At 38.3% G+C, this 27,989-nt stretch overlaps 1 protein-coding gene and 1 long non-coding RNA gene across 11 annotated transcripts in view; one reads left to right on the top strand and one right to left on the bottom strand.

Moving 5' to 3' along the window:
• Window positions 1-2,099: 2,099 nt before the first annotated feature.
• On the top strand, window positions 2,100-21,842 carry LOC139042526 (uncharacterized). The gene is made up of 3 exons (XR_011499324.1): window positions 2,100-2,238; window positions 18,884-18,971; window positions 21,704-21,842. It is a non-coding gene; the product is annotated as an uncharacterized lncRNA (long non-coding RNA).
• The window catches only part of ARHGAP21 (Rho GTPase activating protein 21), a 133,056-nt gene continuing 116,702 nt past the window's right edge, over window positions 11,636-27,989 (bottom strand). For 6 of the 10 annotated variants that reach the window (XM_044761865.2, XM_044761868.2, XM_070501317.1 and 3 more), the window contains 12 exons: window positions 25,689-25,753; window positions 25,473-25,612; window positions 24,711-24,853; window positions 23,766-23,921; window positions 23,591-23,669; window positions 22,586-22,659; window positions 22,418-22,507; window positions 19,577-19,702; window positions 19,344-19,385; window positions 18,931-19,036; window positions 16,994-17,025; window positions 11,636-14,116 (listed from right to left, as the gene is read on the bottom strand). In XM_044761865.2, coding sequence (XP_044617800.2) covers window positions 12,422-14,116; window positions 16,994-17,025; window positions 18,931-19,036; window positions 19,344-19,385; window positions 19,577-19,702; window positions 22,418-22,507; window positions 22,586-22,659; window positions 23,591-23,669; window positions 23,766-23,921; window positions 24,711-24,853; window positions 25,473-25,612; window positions 25,689-25,753 — 2,748 coding nt within the window. In that variant the 3' untranslated portion in view covers window positions 11,636-12,421. The remainder of the gene's footprint in view (window positions 14,117-16,993; window positions 17,026-18,930; window positions 19,037-19,343; window positions 19,386-19,576; window positions 19,703-22,417; window positions 22,508-22,585; window positions 22,660-23,590; window positions 23,670-23,765; window positions 23,922-24,710; window positions 24,854-25,472; window positions 25,613-25,688; window positions 25,754-27,989) is intronic. The other 4 variants (XM_044761867.2, XM_044761869.2, XM_070501318.1 and 1 more) reach the window with 1 other exon arrangement.

The following is a 27,989-nucleotide window of genomic DNA, read 5'->3' as shown; positions in this document are numbered from 1 at the left end:
ATGTCTGGTTGCCCAAGGGCTTATCTGGAGTGAAAGAAACATGGACTTCCCCTCTATTTCCCCAGAACCCCTCCTCCCAAGCCCCTTAGCTCTATAAAGACCCCCCCCCTGCTTTCTTCTTTTGTGAAGACAGATTTGAGAGAACCTATCCTCCCATCTTCTCACTGTGGCCAATTCGAATAAACGTTTCTGTACCTCCAGTGTCTCCGTGATTGGCTTACTGCACATCAGGCACACAAACTCGAGATTAAGAGGTTCGGTATCACATATATGGCACTTACTATGTATCAGGCACTTTCTAAGCCTTGACATTAACTCATTTAACCCTTGGTAGATGCTATCGTTAATATCTGTAAGTGACAGAGCTAGGATTTGAAGTCAGTCTGTCAGCTCTCAGCTACTAGCTACTAGCTACCATATCATACCACCTCCTCAGCACTATTGACTTGGTGAAGAGTGTGCTGTGCAATGTGTTTGCTTAAACATGTATGTGTGATGACCCTAAGACATGCATTGTGTGTAATGAATTAACTTCTTTTCTATGAATCCAGTGTGGTACTGGACATGCACCATCCAACCTTTCAAGAACTTGGAGAATAGCTACTCAAGCCATTTTCTGTGTTGTGTGGTTCAGATGAGAAATCTTGCTTTAGAAAGGCTGCTATGATCTTATAGGGACCAGAGGAGTGCTGCAAAAAAGCATTACTGAGTTGGAACTCTGTTTTAATGCTGCCCATTAAGTTCCTTCTTTTTTTTTTTTTAAGATTGGCACCTGAGCTAACTGTTGCCAATCTTTTTTTTTCCTTCTTCTGTTTTTTTCTCCCCAAATCCCTCCAGTACATAGTTGTATATTTTCGTGGTGGGTCCTTCTAGTTGTGGCATGTAGAATGCCACCTCAGCATGGCCTGACAAGCGGTGCCATGTTCGCGCCCAGGATCCGAACCCGTGAAAACCCTGGGCCACCAAAGTGGAGCGCGTGAACTTAACCATTCGGCCATGGGGCTGGCCCCCTAAGTTCTTTCTTAAAGAATTATAATACTTATCATTATGGTAGTAGCTGTCCAAAATTAAGCTTCTTAAGCAGCAAGGAGTAAATGAGGCTGAGTCAAGTTCTTGGCCCCTGGCTTCATAGAAACCTAAGTATACATTTAAGGATAATGTATACTAGACAAAAAGTATGTCATTAGAATATAGCAATTTGGTAACTTTTACTCTAACTTTTGGTAGGTCACAGTTGTGGGAGGCTAAATAATGGTGCCCAAAGATATACAGGTCATAATCCACTATTTCCCAGAACATGTGAATGTTACCTTATACGGCAAAAGGGATTTTGTAGATGTGATTAAGGGTCTTGAGAGGAGGAGAGTGTCTTGGATTATCTGGGTAAGTGTCATCACAAGAGTCTTTGTAAGAGAGGCAGAGGGAGCTTTGACTACGGGAGAAGGTAATGTGACAACTGAAGCAAGATGCTATCCCACTGGCTTTGAAGATCAAGGAAGGGGCCATGAGCCAAGAAGTGCAAGGAATGCTGCTCTAGAAGCTGGAAAAGGACAAGGAAACAGCATCTCCTACACCCTCCGACCGCGCACAGCCCAACAGACACCTTGACGTCAACCTAGTGAAACTGATTTTGAACTCCTGACCTCTGGAAATAGCAGGGAATAAATGTGTGCTGTTTTAAGCCACTATATTTGCGGTATTTCGTTATAGCGACGATAGGAAATTAATACAGAAGTTATTTGCACTGAAAGAACTTCAAGCTAAAGACTGCACTTCATCTTTTGAAAAATCCATCTCTAATACAAAGGGCAGGAGGATTAGCCCCACAGACTGGGATGTAATGAGTTAAACAAAATGGGCGGCACAGAGAGTGAGTGGTGGAGCGTATCAACCTCCACTCACAGTCTGCGCCCTCCTTGTAGGACTATCCCTCTGCCATGTGGAACCCGGCGTACTTCCTGCTTTGATCAATGGGTGTGGGGGCTCTATGGCCAGGGTGTGGCTTGCCGTGTTCTCTCTTCTGCTGACACAGTGACTGGCAATGCTCAGTCCAGAGTGAAGAAGAGGCTGAGCAGAGCTGCAGCTGACCCACAGTGGACATACAACACGAGGAAGAACCTTTGCTGTTGTGAGCCTCCGAGCTTTGATTTGTTCCTGCAGCATAACCCAGCTTATCCTGGGTGATCCAGCAAGCAAACCTTTCTCAGCTCAGCCACACATATTCACACCTGTGGGAAGGTAAGAATACTGAGAGAAACTGCTTAGAGGCTACTGTCTTTCAGTTTGGGAAGACAGGAATTGGGCCTGTGAGACTAAAAAGAGCCAACATTATGCTTATTTTTTTAAAGCATAAGTTGGGGAGGAGAGGACTAGAAGGATGATTCTGGAAACTCTGTGTGTGTGTGTGTGTGTGTGTGTGTGTGTGTGTGTGCGCGTACGCCCCTCAGAGAAAATACCTTCTGAGGGGGTTCAAAAATATGAATACTGGGGCTGCCCGGTGGTGTAATGGTTAAGTTCGCGTGCTCCACTTTGGTGGCCCAGTGTTCACAGGTTTGGATCCCAGGCATGGACCTACATACCATGTGTCAAGCCATGTTGTGGTGGTGTCCCACATACAAAATAGAGGAAGATTGGCACAGATGTTAGTTCTGGGACAATCTTCCTCAAGCAAAAAAAATATGTATATATATGTGTATATATATGAATACTAACACTAAAATATTTGAGAAAAATATTTGAGGAAACTGAAGATGTAGATGATTGAAACATAAATGCAAAAGAATAACAATGTCAAAGCTAGAGATTGGAATTTACACACAGAGTGCACACTGGGTTAAATCAAACCCTTTGCTGTCCTTTCCCTTGAGAGGTGGAGTCTAATTCCCCTCCCCTTGGATCTGGTCTGGCCTTAGTGCCTTGCTTGACCAATAGGATGCAGAAGTGATGTTCTGGGCTCCTGAGGCTACGTCATAAGAAGTCTTGCAGCTTCTATTCCATCGCTCTTGGAACAGCTTGTTTTGGGATGTTCCCTCTTGGAATCCAGCCTCCACGCCATGAAGCCCAAGCCACTTGGAGTAGACATGGAGTCAACATGCTGAACTCCTAGCTGAAAGCCAGCATCAACTAACAGCTATGAGTGGGCCATCTCGGACATGAAGCCCAGTCATGTCTTCAGATGTTAGCAGCCCCAGCTGATATCTGACTGCCACAGCATGAGACCCCAAGGGAGAGCAACCTAGCTGAACCTAGTCAATCCATAGAGCCATGGGAGAGAATAAAAAGAATTTGTTATTTTAAGCCGTGGCATTTTGGAGGGGTTAAATACTCAGCAAGAGATTACTGGAATACATATGTGGTCCCTGTGCTATATCGTTAGAGGGAGCCTACAGCTTCAGAAGTTTAGGCCTAAAGAATTGCCAGAATGCTAGGAAGCTCACAGCGAAATCAGGGGAAACTCATAAATACACAAGAAGCACGAGGTAGTGGATACGCTACTGCCTAACTCAATGGCTGGCAAATAAGAACTCGCATTGGAACTAGATGTCTTCCTGTGAAACAAAGTCCCGTTAAATTATTTCCTATGGCTGTAAGAAAACCCTAAGGGACTAGAGGCAGTAGTAGATCTGATTGTTTTTTAAGGAAATCAGGATTTGCACATTTCTTCAAAAGAACAAACTTCCTTGGTAGTGGTCATTAAGGCATGCTTCCCGAGTTGCTTGGGTAATATCTGAACAGGAAGTGGAGAAGTCTAAGTCCCGGCGTCTCGGTCCCTCTGTAAATGACATCCAGGAAGGAGGACAGGGTGTTTGTGAGAGCCCACACAATCTTATTCGCAAAATCCATTTTCTATGTTCTTTCAGGCCAACAACCAGGACCTGAATGGAACCACGATCGAGGGTAATCCAGTACAGACAATGCACACCGAAACAGGTCTAGAGGTGCGAGACCTCTGAGTGGGGTCACCAGTGGGGTCAGCCTTTATACTTTTTGAGTCAACTCAGTTCATTTTTAAACACCTAGAGTTGGTTAGAATTCTCTTCCTCCTATGGACATAAAATCCACCGCCTTGTAACTTTTGACCATTCTTCCATGTTACACAGTCAGAATGCTTAAAACGGAAAAGATAAGACTGGGGAGACACGATAAAGATCTTCAAATATTTGTTGGGTAATTCTGTAGAAAATGAAGCTTCACTTAAGTAGCCATTGACTTCAATGCATAAAATTTAAAAATCCACCATGAAACTATGATTATCATTATAAGATTACCAAAGTACCTGTATTTATATAGTACAGTCAAGAATGGACACACAGTAATTTCACCTACTGGGAACTTATCCACATCTCAAAATCTAGTGCTGACTAATCTGGGTGAAATTCAGCCTACAGTACAAGAGTACCCTGGTGTTTTGCTTAGTTCTGTTGGTAGATTTTCATAACTGTCATCTTTATTCTATCCTAAAAAAGTAAAGGTTTCCAGGGATCTTTTTGGTTTTCTATGTCTGTAAGAAAGCATCTTTAGAAATCTCTCAACGTGACAATTGACGAACCACTATTTCCATTTCACAACAGTTTCCCTTGTATCTCCTTTATGACTGCAAGGTTTGAGCGTATCTTACAAAGTCTCAGTCCTCTCCTTGGTGAGACAGAACTAAGCTTTCCTCTGCTTTTGTATTTCTTTTCACTCTTCTAGCTCTCATTTTAGCCTCCAGAGCAGGGATGCTGTGAGGCCCATGCAACAGATGTCTCCCCCAGGACACTCCACTCTCAACTTCCGTTCTGCGTAGCCAGCCGAGATGCCCATATTACAACCAGCTCCTACTCTTCTCTATTGGCACAAACAGTCGGCTGAGGGATCCCTGCTGGTGGGGCTTCATTTCTTCACCTCGCAGTGAAGGGGCAGGTGGGGACATTTTGTTGTCCTGCTTAAGAATTCCTAGATCTAGAGTTTTTTAGCAAAAATCTCAGCAATAACTACCATAGGGGGAAAAAAAAATCCCACCTCACATTATTCATAAAATAAATCCCAGATACATAAACACCTAAAAGGGAAAACCACATGTTAAATCTATTAGAAAACAAATAGAGCTTATGCCTGTGGATGTGGAAGTATTTCTTAAGTGGGACTCAAAATGTACATAAGTGCCGGTAATGCTGATTAAATAAAAAAATCAAAATGTATACAATTAAATACCTCAAAGTTTAAAAACTACAGGACTGAAAGAAGGTATTTGAAATCTACACAACAAGCAAAGGATTAGTACCCAGATCATATAAGATCTTTGAGAAAAGCAAGAAGAGAAAAAACACTTTTGACGAGTAATGTAGGAAAAGCAAAACAGGGAGATACCACCTCACACCCATTGATTTTGTTTTAAAAACAAAACAAAATTTAAAAACCCTAAAATATCTAGTGTCCAAGAGGATGGGAAGAAATGAGAAAACTCATGCACTGCTGATGGAGTGTAAATTGATACAACTTTGAAGATTAATTTGATAAAGCCTAGTCAAGTTGAAAATGTGCCTATTTTTCAACCCAGAGGCTTAAGACACTCTGTATGTGTGCACAAGGAGACATATACAAAGAAACCACTTCAATAACCCTGGCCCTCCTCAAGAAAATGGGAAAATAAAATAGAGTTACATGTATCAATAAAGACAGATCTCAATGTGCAACTGAAATTTCACAATGTTATAAACTATTAGTGACCACAATTAAAAAAGAAAAAAGACAGATCTCAATGTATCCAGTGAAAAAAAGCAAGTTAGATAGATATCATATGATTCCTGTAAATTAAAAGTATATTACTATGTGGTAACTATGGCTATGTATATAATAAAATGTGGACTGGCAGGATATACTTGTGATGTCTGACTATGCGGAGAGAGGGAAGGGAATGGGAGGAGACAAGGTAACAAGGCAGAGTAAAACTTTATGAGAAATATTTATTTTGTTAAAAAAGATCTGATGCAAATATTACAAAATATTAATATTTGTTAATCTCGAGTATTATAAAGTGTCATATTCTTCTCCGTGTTTTCAACACTTTTTTCTACCCTTTTAAATGAAAGAAATGTTGCCACATCTAGAGGGTTCTAGTAGTCTACAGAAGAATCAGAATGGTGGTGCTGAAATTACTTTAGGATCATCTATTCTTATTCACTTTTTTTACAGATGGGGGAACTGTGGCCCAGAGAAGTAAAGTAACTTGCCTAAAGTCACACAGCTGGTCAGCGGCCAGGTTGTGGCTACACTCGGGTACTCCGAACATCCAGCAAGGCATTGCAGGTAGATTTGAAGTGAGGCTTAAGGAATATGATCTTATGAAAAAATCAAGAAGTAGGAATTTTCAACATCTCCATGTATTTTCACCTGTTAACTCATTCAGAGGGCAGAAACTGCATCTCAGCAAGCACTCCATAAACATCTCAATGAGTGAACCCCAAACAAATGCTAGTTCCCCTCTTCAAGTAAAGAAGCGGTATAAGCTACTTTTAAAATGAGACTAAAAAAATCCTTAAAACATTTTGATTAAAAAGTAGAAATAAAACTTAGGTAACATATCTGTGGGAAAAGCTATTTTAATCATTACATTTTTACTGAAGTGAGACCAGAATAACTTACAGGACAGTTTGAATGACTGTAAATTGCTGAATTAGGCACACAAAATCAGATTACTTAAGAGGTGCTACCTGGCTGTCTGGCTACTTTTAGAGAACCTATCATTTCTAAGATTTATTAGAAAATATCTTCTTTTAGTATTTAAGTGTATCAGTACAGGTACCTATTCCTCTATTGTTAGAATAAACATAATTTTGTACTGGAGGCTCCAGGGTGACAGGTGTTGAAATTCCCACATAATTAAGAATTATCTCATATATCCCACACAGTTTTTAAAGTTCTGACATTCTTGTAGGTGAAAAACCTATTTATAATGATCTGAGTTTAGGAGACATCTATTTCCAGCTACAATGGAACAGCTCATAGCAGATGAACACTCCTACTGAGAAGAATTAGAAAAGCTGGATAAAATACCGTCAATTACTCAATCAATACGCAAACAAACTGGAGAGATGTCAAGGCAGTTAAGACAAGGAGCCAAAACTAAAGTCAGGCATGGGAGTCGAGGGGTCTACTAAGAAGCAGGCTTTCAGCAGTTTTCCTGGGCTGGGGGGTTGGGGTGGCATAATAAATAAATAAATAGGAGTGCAGGGGGGCAGGACACCAACTCAGCTAAAACTCGAGGAAACAAAATCCCTGAAAAAAGTGAGTCAGAGAGAAGAGAACCCTGTATTTGGTGGTTTTCCCTTGAGACACCTGCCAATACCTAAGTCATTCAGGGCAGCAGGTTAAGAGGCTGAAAGCAGGTTGAGAAAGTTTGGGACTTCTGGTAATTTCAAAGCGTGGAGGTGTTCAGGACATGCCCAGAGGAGGGGCCATAGGAAATCCTGTAGTTGATCAGTGGAGATCTCTGGAAAGTTACACCCACTTGATTTCAGTAATTGATCATTTGAGCCACTTGTTTTTTCTTGCTTTAAATTCACTCTTAGGTTTTATTTTTTTTATTTTTATTTTTTTGAGGAAGATTAGTCCTGAGCTAACATCTGCTGCCAATCCTCCTCTTTTTGCTGAGGAACACTGGCCCTGAACTAACATCCGTGCCCATCTTCTTCCACTTTCTATGTGGGTCGCCTACCACAGCATGGCTTGCCAAGTGGTGCCATGTCCGCACCCAGGATCCAAACCGGCAAACCCTGTGCCACCAAAGTGGAACCTGCGCACTTAACCGCTGTGCCACCGGGCCAGCCCTACTCTTAGGTTTTAAATTCATGCTCTCAGGGTTTACCCAGAGACAGGCGCAGGCTTACAAAGATGGCAATCTTGCTTAACCAGCTCTGACCCTGCCTGCAGATGCAGAGCAACGCTGACCATTATCTCCAAAGCAACAGTAAGAAGGACAGCTAACTTCTCCACAGTAACAATAGAAACCAGAAGAAAACAGAGTGGCATCTTTAAAGTGTGGAAGGAAAATCCTAGCATTCTACAGGCAGTTAACATACTCTTTGAAAAAAGGATGCAAAATAAAGACATTTCCAAACAAACATAAACTGAGAGAATTCATTAGTAGATTCACACTAAAAGATATCATAATTAGAGTTCTTCAGGAAGGAGGAAAAAGACCCCAGATAAAAACATGAAAATACAGCAAAGAATGAAGAGCAGTAGAAATGGCAATTGTTGGTAAATGCAGATGAATATTCAACTATATAAAACAAAAATAATGTCTGACAAAGTATGGAGGCATATATAGATATCTATCTCAACAATAAACATGTGGAAAGTAGTGAATGTTCTAATTTAAATTAGATTCTATTAAGTAAAGAATGTCACTAAAAGAATAAATAAGTACCATGATAATAAAAGGGGAGAAGGGTATAATAATATTTCATTAATCCAAAATAGGCAAGAAACAAGAGGAAAAGGTACATAAAACTTGTGGGACAAGTAGAAAAAAATAATAAAATGGCAGATGTGAATCCAAATACCTCAGTAATAACATTAAATATAATTGGATTACATATTCCAATTAAAAGACAATAATTATCAGACTACATTTAAAAAAACTCTATGCTACAGGAGATAAAACCTAAAGACTACAAACACAAAAGGGTTGAAAGTAAAAGGATGAAAAACATTATACAAACACCGACCAAAAGTAACTGATACACCTACATTAATATCATATAAAAGAAACTTTAAGACAATCAGCTTTGGTAGAGATAACCAAGGGCATACCATAACAATAAAAGAGTCAATCTACCATGAAGACAAAACAATTCTAAATTTACACCCATGTAGTACTCTTACCGGCTCTTACTTAATATCAGCCTTGATATTGGCTCCCCTACAGTGAACCTGGCACATAGGGTGTTAAAACTAAAAACCTGCATTCCTGGTTCCCTGGGTCTTTAGTTACACTCATATGTACATGTTTGTGTCTTTAGTCTCTGACTCCCTGAGCTTTACAACCAAACAGCAGTTACAAATTGTTAAAGCCCAGATGGCTGGGCTCCCACTAAAGTTGGACCTTGAAGTTCTTTTATGGAGAAACTAATGTCCAGAGAATATCAAGAAACTTAAGCTTCCCAGGCTCAACTCCTCGGCTTCCTGACGTCAGTCTCCCGTCCACCATGGAGATGAACAGTCAAGGACGCTCACCTGAGAAATCTTTTGTCTCCTCTGCTGGAAGCCGCCCCAGATGCAGGCGGATGGGAAAATGCAGACCAAGAAGGCCACGGCCCCCTCCCCTACCTAAAACCCCAAATAAAAACCCCTACCCATATCTCAAAGGGGAGCAAGCAATTTGGGGGCACTAGCCCTTGCTTTGCTCTCTCTGCCTGGCAAAGTAATGCTTTCCTTTTTCTCCCAAGACTCTGTTCTCGTTATTGGATTGGCATCAGGATCAGAGACTGAACTTTTGGTAATAGTACAAGCCTGAGAGTGGGCTTTTCATTTATAACACAAGTACCTGACTTAAGCTTTGATTGTGAGGCATCCACTCCAAACAGAGCTATCTGGAATAAACACACTGCCAGCCACAGGACCAGATAAAGAGCCAGGCCATCTCCCTGCACTGAACAGCCTTTGTTTCAGAGATCTTGGTGGATTTCAGTAATTGACCAATTGGGCCACTTGTTTTTTCTTGCTTTAAATTCACTCTTAGGTTTTAAATTCACTAATAAAGAGTGAACCCCTGAAACCTTATGCTCCTACCCTCAATCCCATAAAAGCAGAACACCAGGCCCGTGCGCTCTTTACCTGTGACCTGTGTGGCCCCAGGTGTGCTATGTAATTTCCAGTCCTGCAAGTAATAAACTTTTTATTTTTTCAAAGTTTCCCGATGATTATTGCTGAAGGGCCGCTTGCAATCACAATAAGAGTGACAAGGGATGGTATGACCACAACACTGATTATTGATAGGCTGAGCCTGGCATGTAACACTCCACCTAGCAAACCAACTGCCAAACGTATACGGAAAACAAGCAACAGAAATAAGAGGTAGATAAATCTACAATCATAAGACTTTACCACCTCTCAGAGAATGAGAAAAGCCAGGTAAGAAATCGGTAAGATACAGGAGATCTGCAAAACGTGATTAAGAAATCTGAGCCTATCCACATAATAAAGCACCCAATGACACAATATATGTTCTTTTCAAGTGGACATGAAACATTCATGAAAACTGACTGGATATATAATGGATGTCTCAATTTCAAACAACTGAAAAGTACCAGTGTTTTTAATGATCATGTCATACAGAATTATGCTAGAAATCAATTTTTTAAAAAGATAACTAGAAAGCCTCCCAATGTTTGGAAATTAAGCAATACACATCTAAATAACTCACGGGTTAAAGAAAAAAATCACAATGGAAGTTAGAAAATATTTTGAAACAAATGATAATGAAAATACGGCAAATAGTCTTTTTAAAAAGCATGTATCAGAAAACAACAAGGGCTGAAAATAAGTGATCAAAGCAGACATCTCAAGATCCAAAGAAAATAATAAATATAAAAGCAGAAATGAACAAAATACGATTATTTGAACCTTGACCCTAACTTCTTTTTTACATATAAAAAGTATCTTTGATGGTTTTAATAATACACTGGCTTTTTCAGGAATGTACCTACTATGTAAACTAAGAAAAGAATGTACTTTATTTTGTTCATAACTTTACCATGAATCATCTATCATTTAAGAAAAATCACATCACCAACAATAAAACTATTCATGGTACACGAAGTTACTGCATCATCAGTGACTCTATATATTGGTGCAATTCTCTGACACTTTTCATAAGGAAATACTTATTATTCACTTTCCTTTTATTATTAATATTATTAACCACGTTCCGTTTATTCCCCTTTTCTATAATAATGAAAGAATTATGGATATTCTAGTATACTGAATATATGTAAAGTAATATATAGATATGTTATTCAGATGTTACACAGATATGTCATACCTATGAATTTCATTTCAGAAGAGCAAAGGAGAAATTACAAAATATTTTGAATAGAAAGAGAATATTGGGTCTGACAGGGTTGGGAATCACTGGAATTGATTTTAAGGCCCTCTCAGTCTTAACATTCTGAGATTTTAAGTACTCATCGTTTCTAAGAACAGCTTTGATATATTTTGCAAGTAGTATGTGGCAGGCACTATATTTGGCACAATATCTCATTTAAATCTAATAACCCTTATAATAGATGGTAGAGTCATTGTTTATATGCGGGAATAAATTCAGAGAAGTTAAATAATTTGTCCAAGTTTACATATCTAGGAAGTGCAGAGTTGGTTTGACTCCCAAATGCATGTTCTTTTCACTCATTATCTCCAAAAAAGGGTAAAAAATAACATATTACTTTAGCTAGAAAAGAGAAATATTACCTGTGTACAGGAGCGAAGTTAGGCCAATGTAAACATTTATAAGAGATCCCTGCCGGGCACAGCAAAAATGGGGAAAGATGGAATGCATAAGTAAAGTAGGTACTTTTTTTAAAGTCGGGACCAATTAAGTTATAAACGGATGACATTTAAACACAAATCAGAATAAGTTTCGAGCCATGCCAAGTTCACCAAAACAATGTTTATTTCCAGTGTTTACTTGGGTATGCACACAGGCAGGACACAGGTTTCGATTCATTAAGCCCTCATGCAGAATTACATTCTTCTCGATCAAGAAGCCAGTTCCATCCAGGTCACTATCTACACACCTATGTTACAACATTTATATCAAATCTGGTATCTGAAGAAAAGATACACATAGAATATGTTCATTTAAGTTACGTATTTTACAGAAAGATTAAAAATTCAAGTCACGCAAAACTCAAAAACTGTATTAAAAGTTTGAATATAAAACTCAGAGATCCACCTGGAATGACTAAAGAATGGAGGTTCTGTATCCACCTGTGTTAAAACTGGTAAATGTAATGAAATTTGTTACCAATAAAACACATTCATTTATTCAATGTAAGTTGTCTAATTTTAACAATATGGCACCCTAAAAACCAAATGTATTTTGATGATGAGGCACTTTTGTTAGTGATGAAACCAAAAGAACAAATTTGCCGCAGACTAATGCCAGCTATTTTCTTCAGTAATCTCGGGTATACACTATGTGGTGAGTTGCAACAAATACCTCGCTCATTTGTATACAACTATCCGATATATTTTTAAATATATATATATGTTCTTCTGGCTGTAGTAATGCACTGTAAAGCTATTTCACAGTGCAAAATGATGAAACCAGCCCAAATGAAGGCTGCATAATAACAATTCTGGTACAAGAAAATATTTACAGAGTTACTGGAACGTGTAACAGTAGCTTTTTATTTGCTAGAGTGGACACACCCCCAGTTCAAAGACAGGGACGAAACTGTGCTTTATTGCCTGGGGTTTCAGACAGTTTATGAGGTTGGGCAAGAGCTGCAGAACTAGCATTTTGGCTCACGTTCTGGAAGCTTTCTCCGTTTATTTGGTCAGGGGACTGTGGTGGTGTGCAAAGAAGGGGCCTGTTGGTTGAAGCCAAGGTACCAGGAGAACTGCCCGCGTCAGACTGAAAAGACAGAGGGGGGTCCGTCATGGCTATTTCTAATGTGCTAGAGTTCTCCGGCTGGGGGTCCCCCGTTTCTCCTCGGCTAAGGTCCGACGCACTGGTGCGTAAGCGCTCCCTTGCAAGCCAGTCTGAGATGGAGAGGTCCTGGGCTGAGCATTTTGGCTTTAACCGATTCACAGCTGAAAGTTCAGATTCTCTCTCCCCACTCTGCTCCTGCGCTTTCCAGAAAGTCAGAACACTGATTTCAGCAGCATCTCTGTGCCCTCCCAGCGTATGTCTGCGTTTGATGTTTTTCCTTTTGGCCGTCTCGGCACTCGTTTTCTGATTTCCTACTCCAAACATGTCATCTGCTGGTGCTCTGGGTCTCAGTTTTAACCGATCTGCTATTTTCGTTTTCCAGGTGGGCTCCTGTTTCTCTGGTTCACTTCTGGTCGGTGTTAGCAAACTCCCTGTCGATTTTCCTTTTTTCATAACATCAAACACTTTAGTTATTGAAGGTGTGTCTTTCTCACTCTTGGCATCTCCTAGACTTCCGCTGTCTGACTTGAATCTAGCAGATTTTTTCCTGGAGAGGGTGTCACATTCAATAAGTTTATGCGAACTAAAGTGTTGTCTTCGGCTATCTAAACTTGGGGTTAAACTTCCCTCCGTACAACTTACTTCGCTTCCTTCAGAATTTCTCCGGCTTGTCTTAGTGACCTCTTGTAGTTTTCCTCGGAATAGCTTCTCGGAAGTCAAAGCTGTGGGAAAAACAGGGAAATCGTTCTCACTATCCGTCTCCACAGGCCGCCCTTCACTGACCAGTTCACTTCTCTCATCGTCGGCTTCGTCTCCCTTACTTTCTGCAACCGACTGCACCTCGGGGCTCAGTCGGCTGGAGTCAAGGCTAGTCAGGTACGTAGTAGATGATGTAGTTGAATAATCTGAAGTGATGGTGCTGACGTTGGCCAAAAACTCACTATGTTTAGTTTCTGGACTGGTGGACTTCTTCGTGGAATGTCTTGCCAGAGAAGCCTGGGAGGAGGTGCTGAGCAAAGTGCCAGAGTCAGACCCTGTCTCCTCAAACTGGGAGGACTTCTGTGTCCTCGGCAATCTGGGGCTCTCCTTCAGGATGGTGAAGCGACAGCTCAGAGTTGGTGACTTGTTATATTTTGAGTTGTGTGGGGGTGAGGGTTCTTCAGACGGCATGCTCTCCTTTGGAAGTGATATCTTTTCATCTTTTGTTGCACTGATGTCTTTCTTAGCGCTATTTTCTTTGGAAATGACGATCCTTTGTTTTCTGCCCCATGTCTCACTCTCTTTCTTGGACTCTTCTTTAGTCTCACTGTGACACTGTTCTGCACTTTCTTTCTTAGAGAATACATTGTCCAATTCGTCTTCTGAGCTGCTCGGTTGCGCTTTTTCTTTTGGCTTTTTCCTCTTGCGACTAGCAGCTGCAAAGATGGAGGAGACAAGCAGTTCTCTGCTATATTGATCTTTTCCGGATCCCCAAGACCCCTGAGAAGCAATCAGAGAAATGGGACTTTGAACATAAGAACGTCACTAAGGTCTAAATATACTTTAACAAAAACACTAGATTGTGGATCTAGTAAGAGAAACTCAAAATTTCTTATTTAATTTTCTGAAAAGGTTTTCCCCCAAATATTTCTTACTGAATTAACTCCACTAATGCTCCGGAAGTACTAACAGAGTGTAGTTGTTTATGCCTCCACTTAACTGGTACCTAAGACATTTCTATTTTTATTTAACTACTCCCATTTCTTGCTGGTGTTATTTATCTGCCCCAGCGCAGCTCATTTACATGTGTCTTTCAGGGAAAGACTCTGTGTCTAGCGCCATCAAGCTCTCCTATTCTCGTTCATTGCCCTGAATCTACTGACTTTCCCTGCTTCTGCGATGCTCAGACATTCTTCAGATTCTTTCACCTGGAACACATGCTTAAGAGTTAATATTCTGACACAGTTGAATATGATATTCTGACAGAGCTTGCTAAAATTTTATGGCTGACTTCAATTTTCTAATTACAGATACCATAGGATACAGATATTGTGTCAGATAAGCTTATTAAGATAAGGGAACTCTTTGGTCTCTCATTAGTTCAGCCAGGCTGGATCTTCAGAGACTTGCCTTAGGTAAATCGGGTTGATAATCTCTTCATTTATCTCAAGGTAACAACAAAATCAGGAAATTCAAATAACGTCAGGTCAGTTAAAGATCCTAAGTCCTTACCATAGAGACACTTTAGTGCACTGTCATTGTAAAGTTGTAGTGTAGGCTACCGGCTTTGTTAGCTATGCATAACAGGCTCTTGATGACAACTATTTAATTAATTTGTTCATAATGCCTACATGCTAAGTAAATGGTGGTGGCAGTGGTCGATAAACACTTGCTGGTTTACCACATATCGTTTAAGACAAGCAGGCAGGCAGGAAGTATGCTGAGTAACAGAAGTAGAAAGTATATTTCTCTATTGTCAGAAAAATCTTAGACAAGCTAAAACTACTACACTGAAGTTTTGAGAAATAAAGTAAAATTTCAGACTATAGTGTAAGACTAAAAAGGACTCACCAACATGAAATCGCAGATTAACTGAACTCTGCTTTTATAAATTATAAACGATTTCAAATCGTCCAGTACATTTCTAATGGCTGTTCCCATTTAACACGTTCTGCTGAAGACCACAGGGGATAATGGTTGTGACTGTGCTAGGAATTGGGAGACCCAGCCTTCCTCCCTCTTACTTGCTGTGCTTGACACGGAGCAACTGATTTACCTTGCAACATCTCAGTTTCATTGTTTATTTAAGTGAAAAGAAATTAGATTATATTTCTTTAAGATTTCCTAGGGGTCCCTTTAAAATCCTGTGATTCTGTGATCATATACGTGTTGGAGCAAATACTCTATTTATTTTACAGTTGAAAAATTGTTACAAAGAGTTATACCATTTGAATATCTGCTATACTATAGGCATGGTACAAACACCACTAAAATTAAGATGAAGGGACTCCTATAACAACAAGTTAAGAAATACACATCTAGTAAGAGGGAAGGAGAGAATTTCAAACAGGTTTGAAATCTAAAGTCTGAAACCTTATCTTTTGGCACAAAAATGGGAAACTATTCTAAAGAAATCTAAAGAGACATGACAACAAAATGCAAGGAGTAATCCTTGATTGCATCCTGTATAGGGAAATAAAAAACAACAAACATTATTGGGACATTGGGGGAAATTTGTGTAAAAACTGTCCATTGGAAATGATAATGATTGTACTCGTGTTAACTACCTGAGTAGGACAATGACACAGTGATCATACAGGATGCCCTTGTTCTCAGAAGACACAGGCTGAAGCATCTAGGGGTGAAGTGTTATCATGTCTATAAGTCACTCTCAAATGATTCAGAAAAAAAAATTATATCTATCAAGATTTACCAACTGATGAATCTAGGGCAAAAGGTTTGGATGCTATTATTCCAGTAACATTTTGTACTGGAAGTTTTCAAAGTAAAAAGTTGGGACAAAAAGATGGTAAAGATCACAATATAAGTGATAGGGAATGATATGATTAAAATATTTTGTAACATTTTCTGCGTGAATTATAATTTAATCATATGCAGCCCCATTATGACAGTGAAAGACGATATGTAAAATTCACGTCTTATTTCCAAATAGGAAAATGTCTTAAGAAATTTATTGACAATTCTAGTTGCTACTGTCTCAGCAGGGCAAAGTTTAGACAAATTGAATTAATTAAAAACTTTCTAAGAACTATAAGAACTTCCTAAAAATTACTCAAAACGTTGTGTATTTTGGTGGTGTTGTCAATAGAACACAAATTATGTTTAAAAATTGATTATAAAAACAAAATTGTTATTTTGCTGAAATGAAATATACCTTTTCTATAAAAAATATATAACAACAAAAAGTCTATATTACTACTGAAATATTTACACACATAATGATGTGATGTTTGAGATTTGTTTCAAAATGGTCCCAGGTGGAGGGAGGGAGCAGAGCGCAGATGGAACAAACTTGGCCGGGCGGAAACTGCTGAAGATGGATAATGGGTGCGCTGGGGCTCATTACACTATTCTCTCTACTATGTACATGTTAGAAATTTTTCACATTAAAGAGTGAGAAAGAAAGCCTACTTCTTCATATTATACTAATAAACTACAGTGAGGGAACCCTAACATTCCAACTCACAATCCAGTATCCTTCTATCGTATTCCATTTTAAGAATTAATTTTTCCCTTATTAGACATCGTCGCTGTGTCCTCAGACACAGACAGGGATGCATCTGTATACTAATCTTCACAATCAGCCAAAAAGCAATTTCCCTCTAAAATACTTCAAAATCGTGTGAAACTCTTTACCTTAGATTTTGCTGAGTCACTAGCAGCTGAATCTGTGAGAAGTTAAATAAAACATGGTCAGTATTAGTCAATCTTTACTGCTCTCAACAAACGATGCAAAACTTATGGAAAAGACAGGCACAGAACAAAATGTGAAAGCAAAACTCAAACAAAACAAGAGAACACAGTGGATAGTCAGAGCTCACAAAGATGCAAGCTGCACCACAGAAAGCCACCGCCATGAAAGGATGCTGTGAATTGTAGGCAGAATCAGCTCAATGAGAGGGATGGCAAAGGAGCCCTGTACTAAACAAAAACAGAAATACTAGTGTTTATTCGATTTTCTAATTATTACATCTAGCAATAAAGAAGCTTGACGACCTTTTTAAGAATTGTACTAGGTACCACATCCTGTATCTGAAACTGATACACAATGCAGAACTTTTAAGATTGTTGGCTGCCCTCGCTACAAATGGAGACACTCATACTCGGTTATTTACATTGATTTTTGTCAGACTGTCAAACTTAAATTTTAGAAGCATATACTGTATGCATATGGATGCATTAGGATAACCCTGCTTCCAGGTCACTTTGGTTTTATATTAAATTAATGCTCATCTTTGTGCTTAGACCCCAGTTTCATATTTGTGCAGTCAGGGATCCTTTTGACTAGTTTGGTTAAATGCTACCAGTTTTGTAATTATCTATTAACAAATGCTATCATGGAAATGGAAAAATGGAGACCATAATTTTACTGTCTGGCAAAAACTCAGATTATACAATTACAAAGAGGGTAGGAAGGGGCTAGCACTAGTCTGGATAACATCAATTTTGGAATTTCATCTGTCAACTTTAGGGAAATTGATTTTCAAAATTAATGAGCTGAGCCCCGTGCCACGCCCCTTTTAACACATGGCTAAATGCTTTATGACTTGAAGAACTGGTAGACCATACCATGCTATTTCTCCTCACGGTCTGCTTCAGAAATAACAAGAAACAGCAGAAAAACTTTTAAGAAAGTAGTATTGATCTGTTTACAATAATCTTAAGAGAAATTTACACCACAGATCAACTATGTTCGCATTTACAAGAATCGGGGGTTTCTGCAGACAAGGCAGCTACAGTGTGGACAACAATCCTCCTTCTTCCTACAGTTCCAGCTGTCCATCAGGGACACCACAGAATCCACTAGCGACATTACCGTGTGATAGACTCCTCCCACTTCGCCTGTTCAACATCAGTATAGATTTGCCTGTGTCAGTAAGTGCTGAAAAAACCCTTTAGGACTAAAACAAGAACTGGAGACAAAGGGAGAACATTGTGTAAAAACATGCTGGATTAGTGCAACAGTTTGGCAGGAGAAAATTTTCATCAAAAGAGCCGATAAAAACTAATACTTAAACGTTAGGGTGGCAAGAGAAAACAGAAGAAAATGTCAAAGAGATTGACCTTTACTGTGACATCTATAGTGACAAATAATATACTGTATTTATGAAAATGGTGCCCATTAGCGGATCAACATATTTAACTTGCTGCTGTTAAACAGAATGTCTAGCTCGAGAATAAGAACTACTTATACAGCCTAGATCATACTTTCTGCCATCACAGCAACCACATATTCAGTAGCATATATCTGTTTTACCTTGTGATGACTATTACATGGAAACTGTGAATTAAAAAAAAAAAGAACAAAACAGTGGTTTGCATGCTCATTTCCCTCATAGTTCCATTCTGACAAGCATTACAACTCCATGCACTGCCAATGGCATTATAGTCACTGGAAGATAATTAAGATCAATCAGAAAAGGAAGATTAAATTTTTTATTAGTAGAAAGGGAAAAAAAAAGGGAGAAAAGGAAAAAATCACAGTGAGTTGTTACTTATGACCGATTTGCTCTTTCATGTTACAAGAATTTAGCTTTTAACCTCGAGACCAAGGCTGCCCAGGCAAGAGTTACCTGATACATCTCCAGGGGAGACTCCTGTCCTTCCAATGTTGGTGAGTAAATGATCTATGTTTGGCACTGGCTGGCAGTCTACTGTGTTTTCCTCCTGTACTGTTGTCTATGGTTAATAAACAAAGATCTCTTCGTCATCTCTTCAAAGATACTTTCTTTAAAATTCAAACAACATTTAGTAAAAGACACATTACTGAGTGGAGCACATGTGTTTCATCGTTTACACATAATTAACTACAAAAGAAGCATCGTACTTGTATTTTCATTAGATCAGAAACTGAGGTGCTTTAGACCTGCTTCCGGGTGCAAAGCGGACAATAGCATACAAAGCAGGAAGTTGACATTGTTGTAGCATCAGGATCTTGTGTCCCAAATGAAAATAAAGAGTATAAATGCCGACGGTTGATACTTACAAGAGGTTCTTCAGCACCTTCTTCTGTGAAAAACCAGTCATGCTAAAATTTAAAATAAAAACGGTGAGAAGAGAAATTAAATAACCCCCTAAATATATATATATTTTGGAGGATGGCATAGAAAAAAGGGTAATTATCTTAGGAAAAAAAAATTATAACTAAATCCTGTCCTACCAAATATCAGCTGCTCACAAAAAAAGGATTTTTCTGGATGAGACAAAGCCTGAACTTACATGCTGGATAAGGGTCTCTACAATCTTGTACTGGTCTGGCATGTGAGTGACCATGTGGGTCATGTTATCTTCAGATGTCCTCACAAGGGTTGGACCAAAAACTATTGCTAGGTTTCTCGGTTCCATCTGAAATAAAGCATGATATTGGAAAACGTAAGAATTTTTCTGAAGACAGGCTTAAATTCCCATTGCATGTTTGGCATTTTATTTCTTTTGATGAAAAAGAATTCAAAGAACGATTGACTGACGTATGTGAAAACAGATGATGCTTCTTAGTTGGGATTTCTATAAGCTAATCTATACATAACTTCTCTCTCCTTGCTTTAATGACAATGCACAATAGTTAATTGGCATTCATTTTTTCCAAGGAGTCTTTGATTGAAAGCAACTGTTTGGTTCAAAACTAGTAGTACCAGAGCTAGGTTAACCGACAAAAATATTAAAATCAAAGGAAAAAATCTCGCAAAAGAATAGGGATACTCTCTCCCCTCAAAAACTAAAAAATGGAAAAGTGTTTAAAGATACATAAAATTTTCCAGATTTGCCCTAGCAGTATATCAAAATCACCAATATGTAAAAACCTAATGTCTAGAAATATCTTTTGACCAATTTTTACTTTAACCAAAATTTCTGAAGGTCTTTGCTTATCCTTGTGCCAATCTGAACACCTCAATATTACATACTTGTATGTTTATACATTCATTTCCATGTTTTGTATTCTTTGTTTAATTACACGATTATCAAAGGTGTGGATCTTTTCTTTTCCTTTAATGTATCTACACTGTCTGGTGTAGGACACTGGTGAATTTAGGATTTGATTAAAATGTTAAGTAACTTTAACCAACTCTGAAAACATATCGGGGGTAAAAAAATCACTGCGGAACTCAAAAATCAAACTGGGTCAGGGAACCACATTAGTAAACTGTTCTGTGAGAGGCACGTGCACACTCACCTATTGGGTATGGTACAAGGTGGAAAACCCTCAGATCTCCCATTCTGAAGCAACTGTTAGGCATCTAATGTTAATGACCACAATACAGGCATTATTACACCGTGCTTACTGCACATAAGGAGAAATTGTGATTGAAGCCAGTATTTTCACAGAAAGTTGACTTAGTGGAAAAAAAAAACTATGACTGCAGGAAGAGTTTACTTAAACTGGGCACGAGGCATGTTTTTTATTCTCCCTCCAGAGGTTGTCATCACCTAATTCCTATATCCTTACTGGTTAACGTGGTTCAAAGAATAAAGTCCATCTCAAGGGTCTTACGTAAAATTCTTACTAGATTCTTGTCTACTATGATTTCATTTAAGCTTTTAGAGTAATGATAACATACATCATTGTTTATATGTATACAGTAATATTTATTATGTGGCTATACAATTTTAGCTGGCTCCTACATAAAACTATTAACATCAGTAGTTCACAGTTTCTCTATTCATTTATTACCTAAATTCTGTATTTTTTGAAAGATGCTCCATAAAGTGTAGTTAAATAGGTCTGGGAAATGAAATGCCTTAGCCACTTCTTCAAGATTCACAGTGTTAATTAATATATTAAAGACTACAAAATTCTGCAGTAAAGAAATTTGTTAAATTTTGTTTAATTCAGTGCTTTCTAAACTAATTAGACCAACAAACCCTATTTTCCCAGTGACTCCTACTAGCGTCCAGCAAAAGTGATGAATGATGTCATACACTTTGGGAACTGCTGAAATAATCAGAAAATATTTCAGCTATGATTATATTGAGAACTTTTTGGCTCCTACTGTATGAACTTCTGGAAACGGTACAATCAATTGATATAGGCTTTCTTTTCCTTCTTTCTCGCTCTCTCTCTTTTTTTAACCTTTTTTATAGCCTTATCACTACTGAGGAAATTGAATATTTAAAGGAAATTATAACACTGCTTGTAGACTTCTCAATTTGCAGGTAACAGGTGTTGACACTCTCTCATAATCCAGCCTCTCGACAACCATGGGCGACCGTCTTCCAGAACACCAACAGCCACTAACTGAGCTGAAAGAATGCCTTTTTCTCTACCTTGAGCAAGAACTGCCCTTAGAAAAGGGAGTGACAGCAATGTTCCTGACCTTGTGGTATTCTCTATTTTCTTTTCTCTTCTAGAAACCAAAATGACTGTGCAAGTATTTTAAGAAGTAATGCTCAAAAGTCAGAAAATCATCATTTTGCAACCTCGAACGACACCATGGATTTAGGCAACAATCACCAATGATGGACGAAAACCATGAAAAGTTGAGACTACAACTATCAACCAAACACCGTGTATGCACCTTGTTTGGATACTGATTTAACAAAGGACTTTAAAAAGACATTTCTTTCAATCAGTCAAGAAAAACTGAACCTAAACTGGGTATTCGAAAATATTAAGGAGGAATAACAAATTTTTGTGTGTTTGATAAAGATAATGTGGTGGTGTTAAGGGAAAAAAAAGTCTTATCTGCTTGAAACTAAACAAATCAAAAAAAGAAAATGTTATTTTTTCACTCCGTAGCATTTGGTACATTTTGACTTGTGTATCGTGTATAAATGTTACCTCTTCAAAATACTGATATACAGTTGAAAGATAGAAGTAAAATTTCATTTTTCTTGCTGGATAAATGTAAAAGGAAATTTCTTTTTAAAATGGTGAAAATTGGTATTTTGGGATCTTTTCCTTTTAAGAATGATGTTTAGAGGGACTGATCAGCCAATAGGATGTATTTTCAAGCTTTTGTTGAATTATAATCCTATTTTTGACTATTTGGCAGGAAGCAATGGAGCCTATCTTTTCAACTAAAACCACTGAAAATCCATTTCTTCAGTATGCACTTTACATACCTTATTTTTTTCTGAATTTTCTGCCACTGTCTTCAGATGAGCCGAAAGAAACTTCAGTGTTTCATAATGATGTTCGGGCAAATCGTGAATCTGAAACATATTATTTTCATGATGGATTTAAAATGCTGAATTTTAGTTGTATTTCCAAAAATAGAAAACAATACCTACTAGTCTCTTTAAGGTTTTCAGACGCTCTAGAGGATCTTCTTTGCGGTTGGCTTCAATAAAGTCAGCATATTTCTCTGACAACAGCAAGAACAATAAAACAAATTTATCTTCAATTGCCTAGGAGAGTTGTAATCCAGTTTTCCTCTAAGGTTCAATTTTAAGCCACAATAAAAAAAATGCAGAGAAGACCCTAAATAGCCTTTGAAATGTAAGTGTCTGAAAGGGCCATAGTTTTTATTAATTCTCCAAACTTTACCTACAAACAGAAGAAAATTCACTAAAATTTGAGTTCTCTGAGGGTATCATCTATATTCATACAGCCTGCCCATTCTTCTCTCCCCTTTACCACGACAACATCTAGTGCAGTGACTTACGTAGCACTCAAATATTTGGTTTGACTGAAAAAATGTTTTTTCTACTAACTTTACCTTGTCATGTCTGCAGACTTTTGACTGAGAACAGTCATAATATATACATATATATTTTTTAATTTTATTATTTTTTTTTCCTTTTTCTCCCCAAAGCCTCCCGGTACATAGTTGTATATTCTTCGTTGTGGGTCCTTCTAGTTGTGGCATGTGGGACGCTGCCTCAGCGTGGTTTGATGAACAGTGCCATATCCGCGCCCAGGATTCGAACCAACGAAACACTGGGCCGCCTGCAGCGGAGCGCGCGAACTTAACCACTTGGCCACGGGGCCAGCCCCAGTCATAATATATTTTTAACTTAACCGCAGACATGGATGAACAGGATAACATAAATTTTACTGAACCTAACAAATTTGTTATAAACTCTATTTTTCACAGAAACTTATCAGGAGGAAAAAAATATCCAAATGACAAAAAATAGTCATAATTATGCTTAATATATAAATAAGAACTAAACAAGATTTTCTATCTCCTTTGACAAAAATATTTTCTCCTGGTTCAATTTAACACTCTACGGTTTGCCAACAATGTGATTTTAAACTGTTTCCTCTGGTATCTTCCATGGGAGCTGACTTACCATTTGTGAAGAGAGGTTCAGGGAGCTTTCTGAAGAAGGATTTTAATAAACTGCTTATCACATTCAAATCTCGCCATTTCTAGATGTGCAAAATAGAAATACAGTATTTTTGTCATCAATACTACCAAGGAAAAAAATACAGATCAGTTATTCCAATAGAAATAAACAAACTTACATCATCTTGTATATCAATATCAGCCATTCCTTTGTTGAGTTCTTCTTGCATACTTGAGATGGCTGCATTATTTCCAGGAACTCTATAAATACCTGTGTATTCAAGACCTCTTTCTTCAACTAATTTGCAACATATGTCAACTATTAATGGAATATACTGCAAAACAAGAAATAAACACTTTATTTAATACAGCACAAATGTTTATATTTCGTTAGTAGGTGTACACTGTAGCTACAAGGTCCTTTCTACCCAAAAGGAAAAATACAAATTACCGTTATTTGATATAGAGAAAATAAAGAATATAGACACTACAGACCCGGGAACAGATAAAACCAGTAAGAGATATTTCAGGGAGTGGGAAGAGAACAAATAGGCTGAGACAGAAAGAGAAGGGCTCACAGGGAGCTAACAGTCTAAAGAGGAAACAAGAGCAAGCAAAGAGAATGTGGGAACAGTTCAGCTGAATAAAGGGAAATAAAGCCAAAAAAAGAAGAGGGGGAGAGAAAAACATCAGTGAACTCATGACATGAATCCTAACATGGGTGCTGTAAACACACACACACACATGTATGCACATTCACATTTATTACACTTCCTTAATCAGGTCCTTGTTCTCATCCTTCTTTTAAGATGCTAAAAGCAGAACACACATGATTTGAAAATGAATTCTTACTGACCATTTCAGGTACATTTCAAATACATTCCTAATGGTTGAATAATTATTCGATTTCAGAGTCAATACATCAGAAAAAAGCATTATAGATCAAATCACTCAACACACCCTTACAGGTCAGAAAAGCTTAGGGAAACTAAGCTCTGTGATGAAGAGGAAAATGCTCAACAGATGGACAGATACTGTTATCTGAACAGCTGTGTACTCAGGTCCTGCTATGACTATGACTGAATTAACGACTTCAGGAAACCCGGCTGGCTGGTGTCTCCTACCCGATTAGTATGAGCTGGCGGGCAGTCATCCAGTCTGACACCGAACGTTCCAGTGGCGGTAGGCTTTTTTTCAAACGTCTTTCTCATAATACTGGGAATGCCTTTTCTCCAGGTGCCTTTGTCTTTTGGTGGACTGGTATCATCTTTTGATTGTTATTCAAAATAAAATGACATAAGAAAGAAAATGGAAACAAGAGTGTTTAAATCACGACTTTAAAAATCCTTTATCAATATTCATACAAATCAGAGTCCTGTACTATAAATATGTCCAATATTTACCAAAAGGACTGTATTATATTCTCTTCCTAATATAGCACTCCTTTAACCTTCCATATAATTTAATAGGGATCAATTATGCTACCTCACTCTTAGAATTTGTACCATGATTTTCCTTAAAACAGTCAAGAAAACAGAATCATGTGACATCTTCAGAGTGAAATTTTAGCAAAAGAAAACATAATGGTTTTATCTAAAAATGACAGCACCTGGGTCGTCAGTATTAAACAAATTTGCAGCATCTTGTATGCAGATGTCTGTGTTGTATTTTCCTTGACTTTGTCTTTATTACAGGAACTGGCATCCTGGACCCCACCTTAAAGGGAAAGGCCCCACTAGCCTACACCAGGCCTGTAGTGATCATTGAGCTCGCTCAAAAGGGGAAGGTCAGCAGAGATGGTACAGAAAACCCTGAAAATATCTTTAAAATCCCAATTTTAAATCGTGTCACCTGTTAAATTCACCCGAGACTGCTAGCATCAGTACCTTTACTGAGCAGTTTCCTTTCCGACTCTTCCTTGGGAGAATGTGGACTCTGAGTCTTTGGCTCTGATTTGGCTCCGAGCAAAGTCTGCCGGATGCTGAGAGTCTGGCGAGGTGTTTTTGGCAACTGTTCTGCTTTGCTGCTGAAAGAAATGAACAGTTCTTAACAATTACATATTTTACGTCCAAATTAACTTGTAGGCATGGTGGGAATCTCACCTCATCAGACTGTTGTATTCTTTTATTCTTCGACTAATTAGATCCCTGTTAGTAACTCCAGTGTCCTACGGGATAAAGAGAAGGCAAAATCAGAAAGCCATCTCTAAACAGAAACAGAGCTCCCTACTTTTGTTCTCTGAGGTTCTCTCCTGCACTGCTCTGCGTATTCAATACACACACTATACTTTACTCTCACGGGGTTGTTTTAGAACCTCTACCCAACATCACACCCCAACCTCGCCATGTGATAAATGTTCCAAGGGCCTCCCGCCTTGCCCAAAGACTTTTCTGTTGATTTTCTGCAGCCCTGCAGTACCTAGAGTAGCAGAGCAAATAGCGAGTGTTCAAACTGACTGAATTCATCTGTCATTTTTAATAAATGACTAAGATGTGGAGAGCCAGTTTTTTCTCTCACTAATACTGTAAAGAATGATCAGCATTCCAAAATAATACAGTTGGGTAAAAGATGGAAAAATACTGCCCAAATTTGTCAATGATTAATTTGTAGGAGCAGTGAGATGCAGGGTCAGTTAGTATCAGAAGTGGCAGTTAGATTAGCAGAAGAGAAAAGCTCAAAACTGGATTTTTTAACCTGAGCAGGTTAAGTTTAATAACATGCTATTTGGTAAACTCAAAAAGTTGACCATAAGGTGATGATTTTTCTCCTATTGATTCCACTTATACATCGATATATGTCTTCAATTTTTTTTCACTTGTCTCATTTTGATTCTAATAAACAATACATTCTACAAAGAATACAGGCTTGGAGTCAGTCTCAAATTCAAATCGACCGTTCCCACTTACCAGCTGAGAGATGGCACAGTTAAGATCCAGCATAAGATTGCCTGGGTTTGAATCCTGGCCCTGACACTCACCAGCCATGTGACCGTAGGGAAATGACTTACCCCTCTTTGTGGACCTGGTGCCAATTTTTAACCACAAACAAGGTAGGGTGTAAACTATCACAGGGAAAAAAGCACAGGCATTTTTCCTATGGCATACGTTTTCTATAATTTGAATTAGATATAATGGAAATGACTAGATTAGAGAAAATAATTTGCATACCCTTACAGTTAATGTAGGAGTTCTGGCGTGCTGTGAGTAAGGGAAAGAACGCTGTGCTGTTCTTTTTTTTGTCATAACAATGGGAACAAAAAGTGAGAATAATGTGTAAGAAAAACTGTGTTAATGACATGAAAAAAGGTACTTGAGCAAAAGCTAGACTTAATCATTGCTGAATTTACTCTGTAAATTTTAAAGTTATGTACACTTAAAAAACTACCTTTGCTACTGAAATCCCTGCTGTAAAAATATCTTGATGGTTGTGAGCCAGAAGCTCTTAAGTCCCTAAATATTATTCCTTCTTAAAAAGAAAAACTAGAAATTGGACAGCCACATGCAAAAGAATGAAAGTAGACCATCATCTTACACCATACACAAAAATTAACTCAAAATGGATTAAAGACTTGAAGGTAAGACATGAAACCATAAAACTCCTATAAGATAATACAGGCAGTACACTCTTTGACATCGGTCTTAGAAGGATCTTTTCGAATACCATGTCTACTTGGGCCAGGGAAACAAAAGAAAAATTAAACAAATGGGACTTCATCAGACTAAACAGCTTCTGCAAGGCAAAGGAAACCAGGAACAAAACGAAAAAAACAACTTATCAACTGGGAGAAAAATATTTGCAAATCATATATCTGACAAGGGGTTAATCTCCAAAATATATAAAGAACTCATACAACTCAACAACAAGACAAAAAACCTGATCAAAAAATGGGTAGATGATATGCACAGATATTTTTCCAAGAGGCACATGAAAAGATGTTCAATATCACTAATCATCAGAGAAATGCAAATCAAAACTACACTAAGATACCGCCTTACATCTGTTAGAACAGCTATGATAACCAAGACAAAAAAACAACAAATGTTGGAGAGGATGTGGAGAAAACGGAAGCCTCAACACTTCTGGTGGGAATGCAAACTGTTGCAGCCACTATGCAAAACAGTATGGAGATTTCTCAAAAAATTAAAAGTAGAAATACCATACGATCCAGCTATCCCTCTACTGCCTATTTATCCAAAGAACTTCAAATCAACAACTCAAAGAGACTTATGCACCCCTATGCTCATTGCAGCATTATTCACAATAGCCAAGATGTGGAAGCAGCCCAAGTGCACACCGACTGATGAGTGGATAAAGAAGATGTGGTGTGTATATGTGTGTACACACACACACACACATGCACGCACGCACAATGGAATACTACTCGGCCATAAAAAAGACAAAAT

The sequence above is a fragment of the Equus asinus genome, chromosome 29, assembly GCF_041296235.1.
Source record: "Equus asinus isolate D_3611 breed Donkey chromosome 29, EquAss-T2T_v2, whole genome shotgun sequence".
NCBI lineage: Eukaryota > Metazoa > Chordata > Mammalia > Perissodactyla > Equidae > Equus > Equus asinus.
Note: the sequence above shows the minus strand (reverse complement) of the source record. Positions and strands in the feature narration are given on the sequence as shown.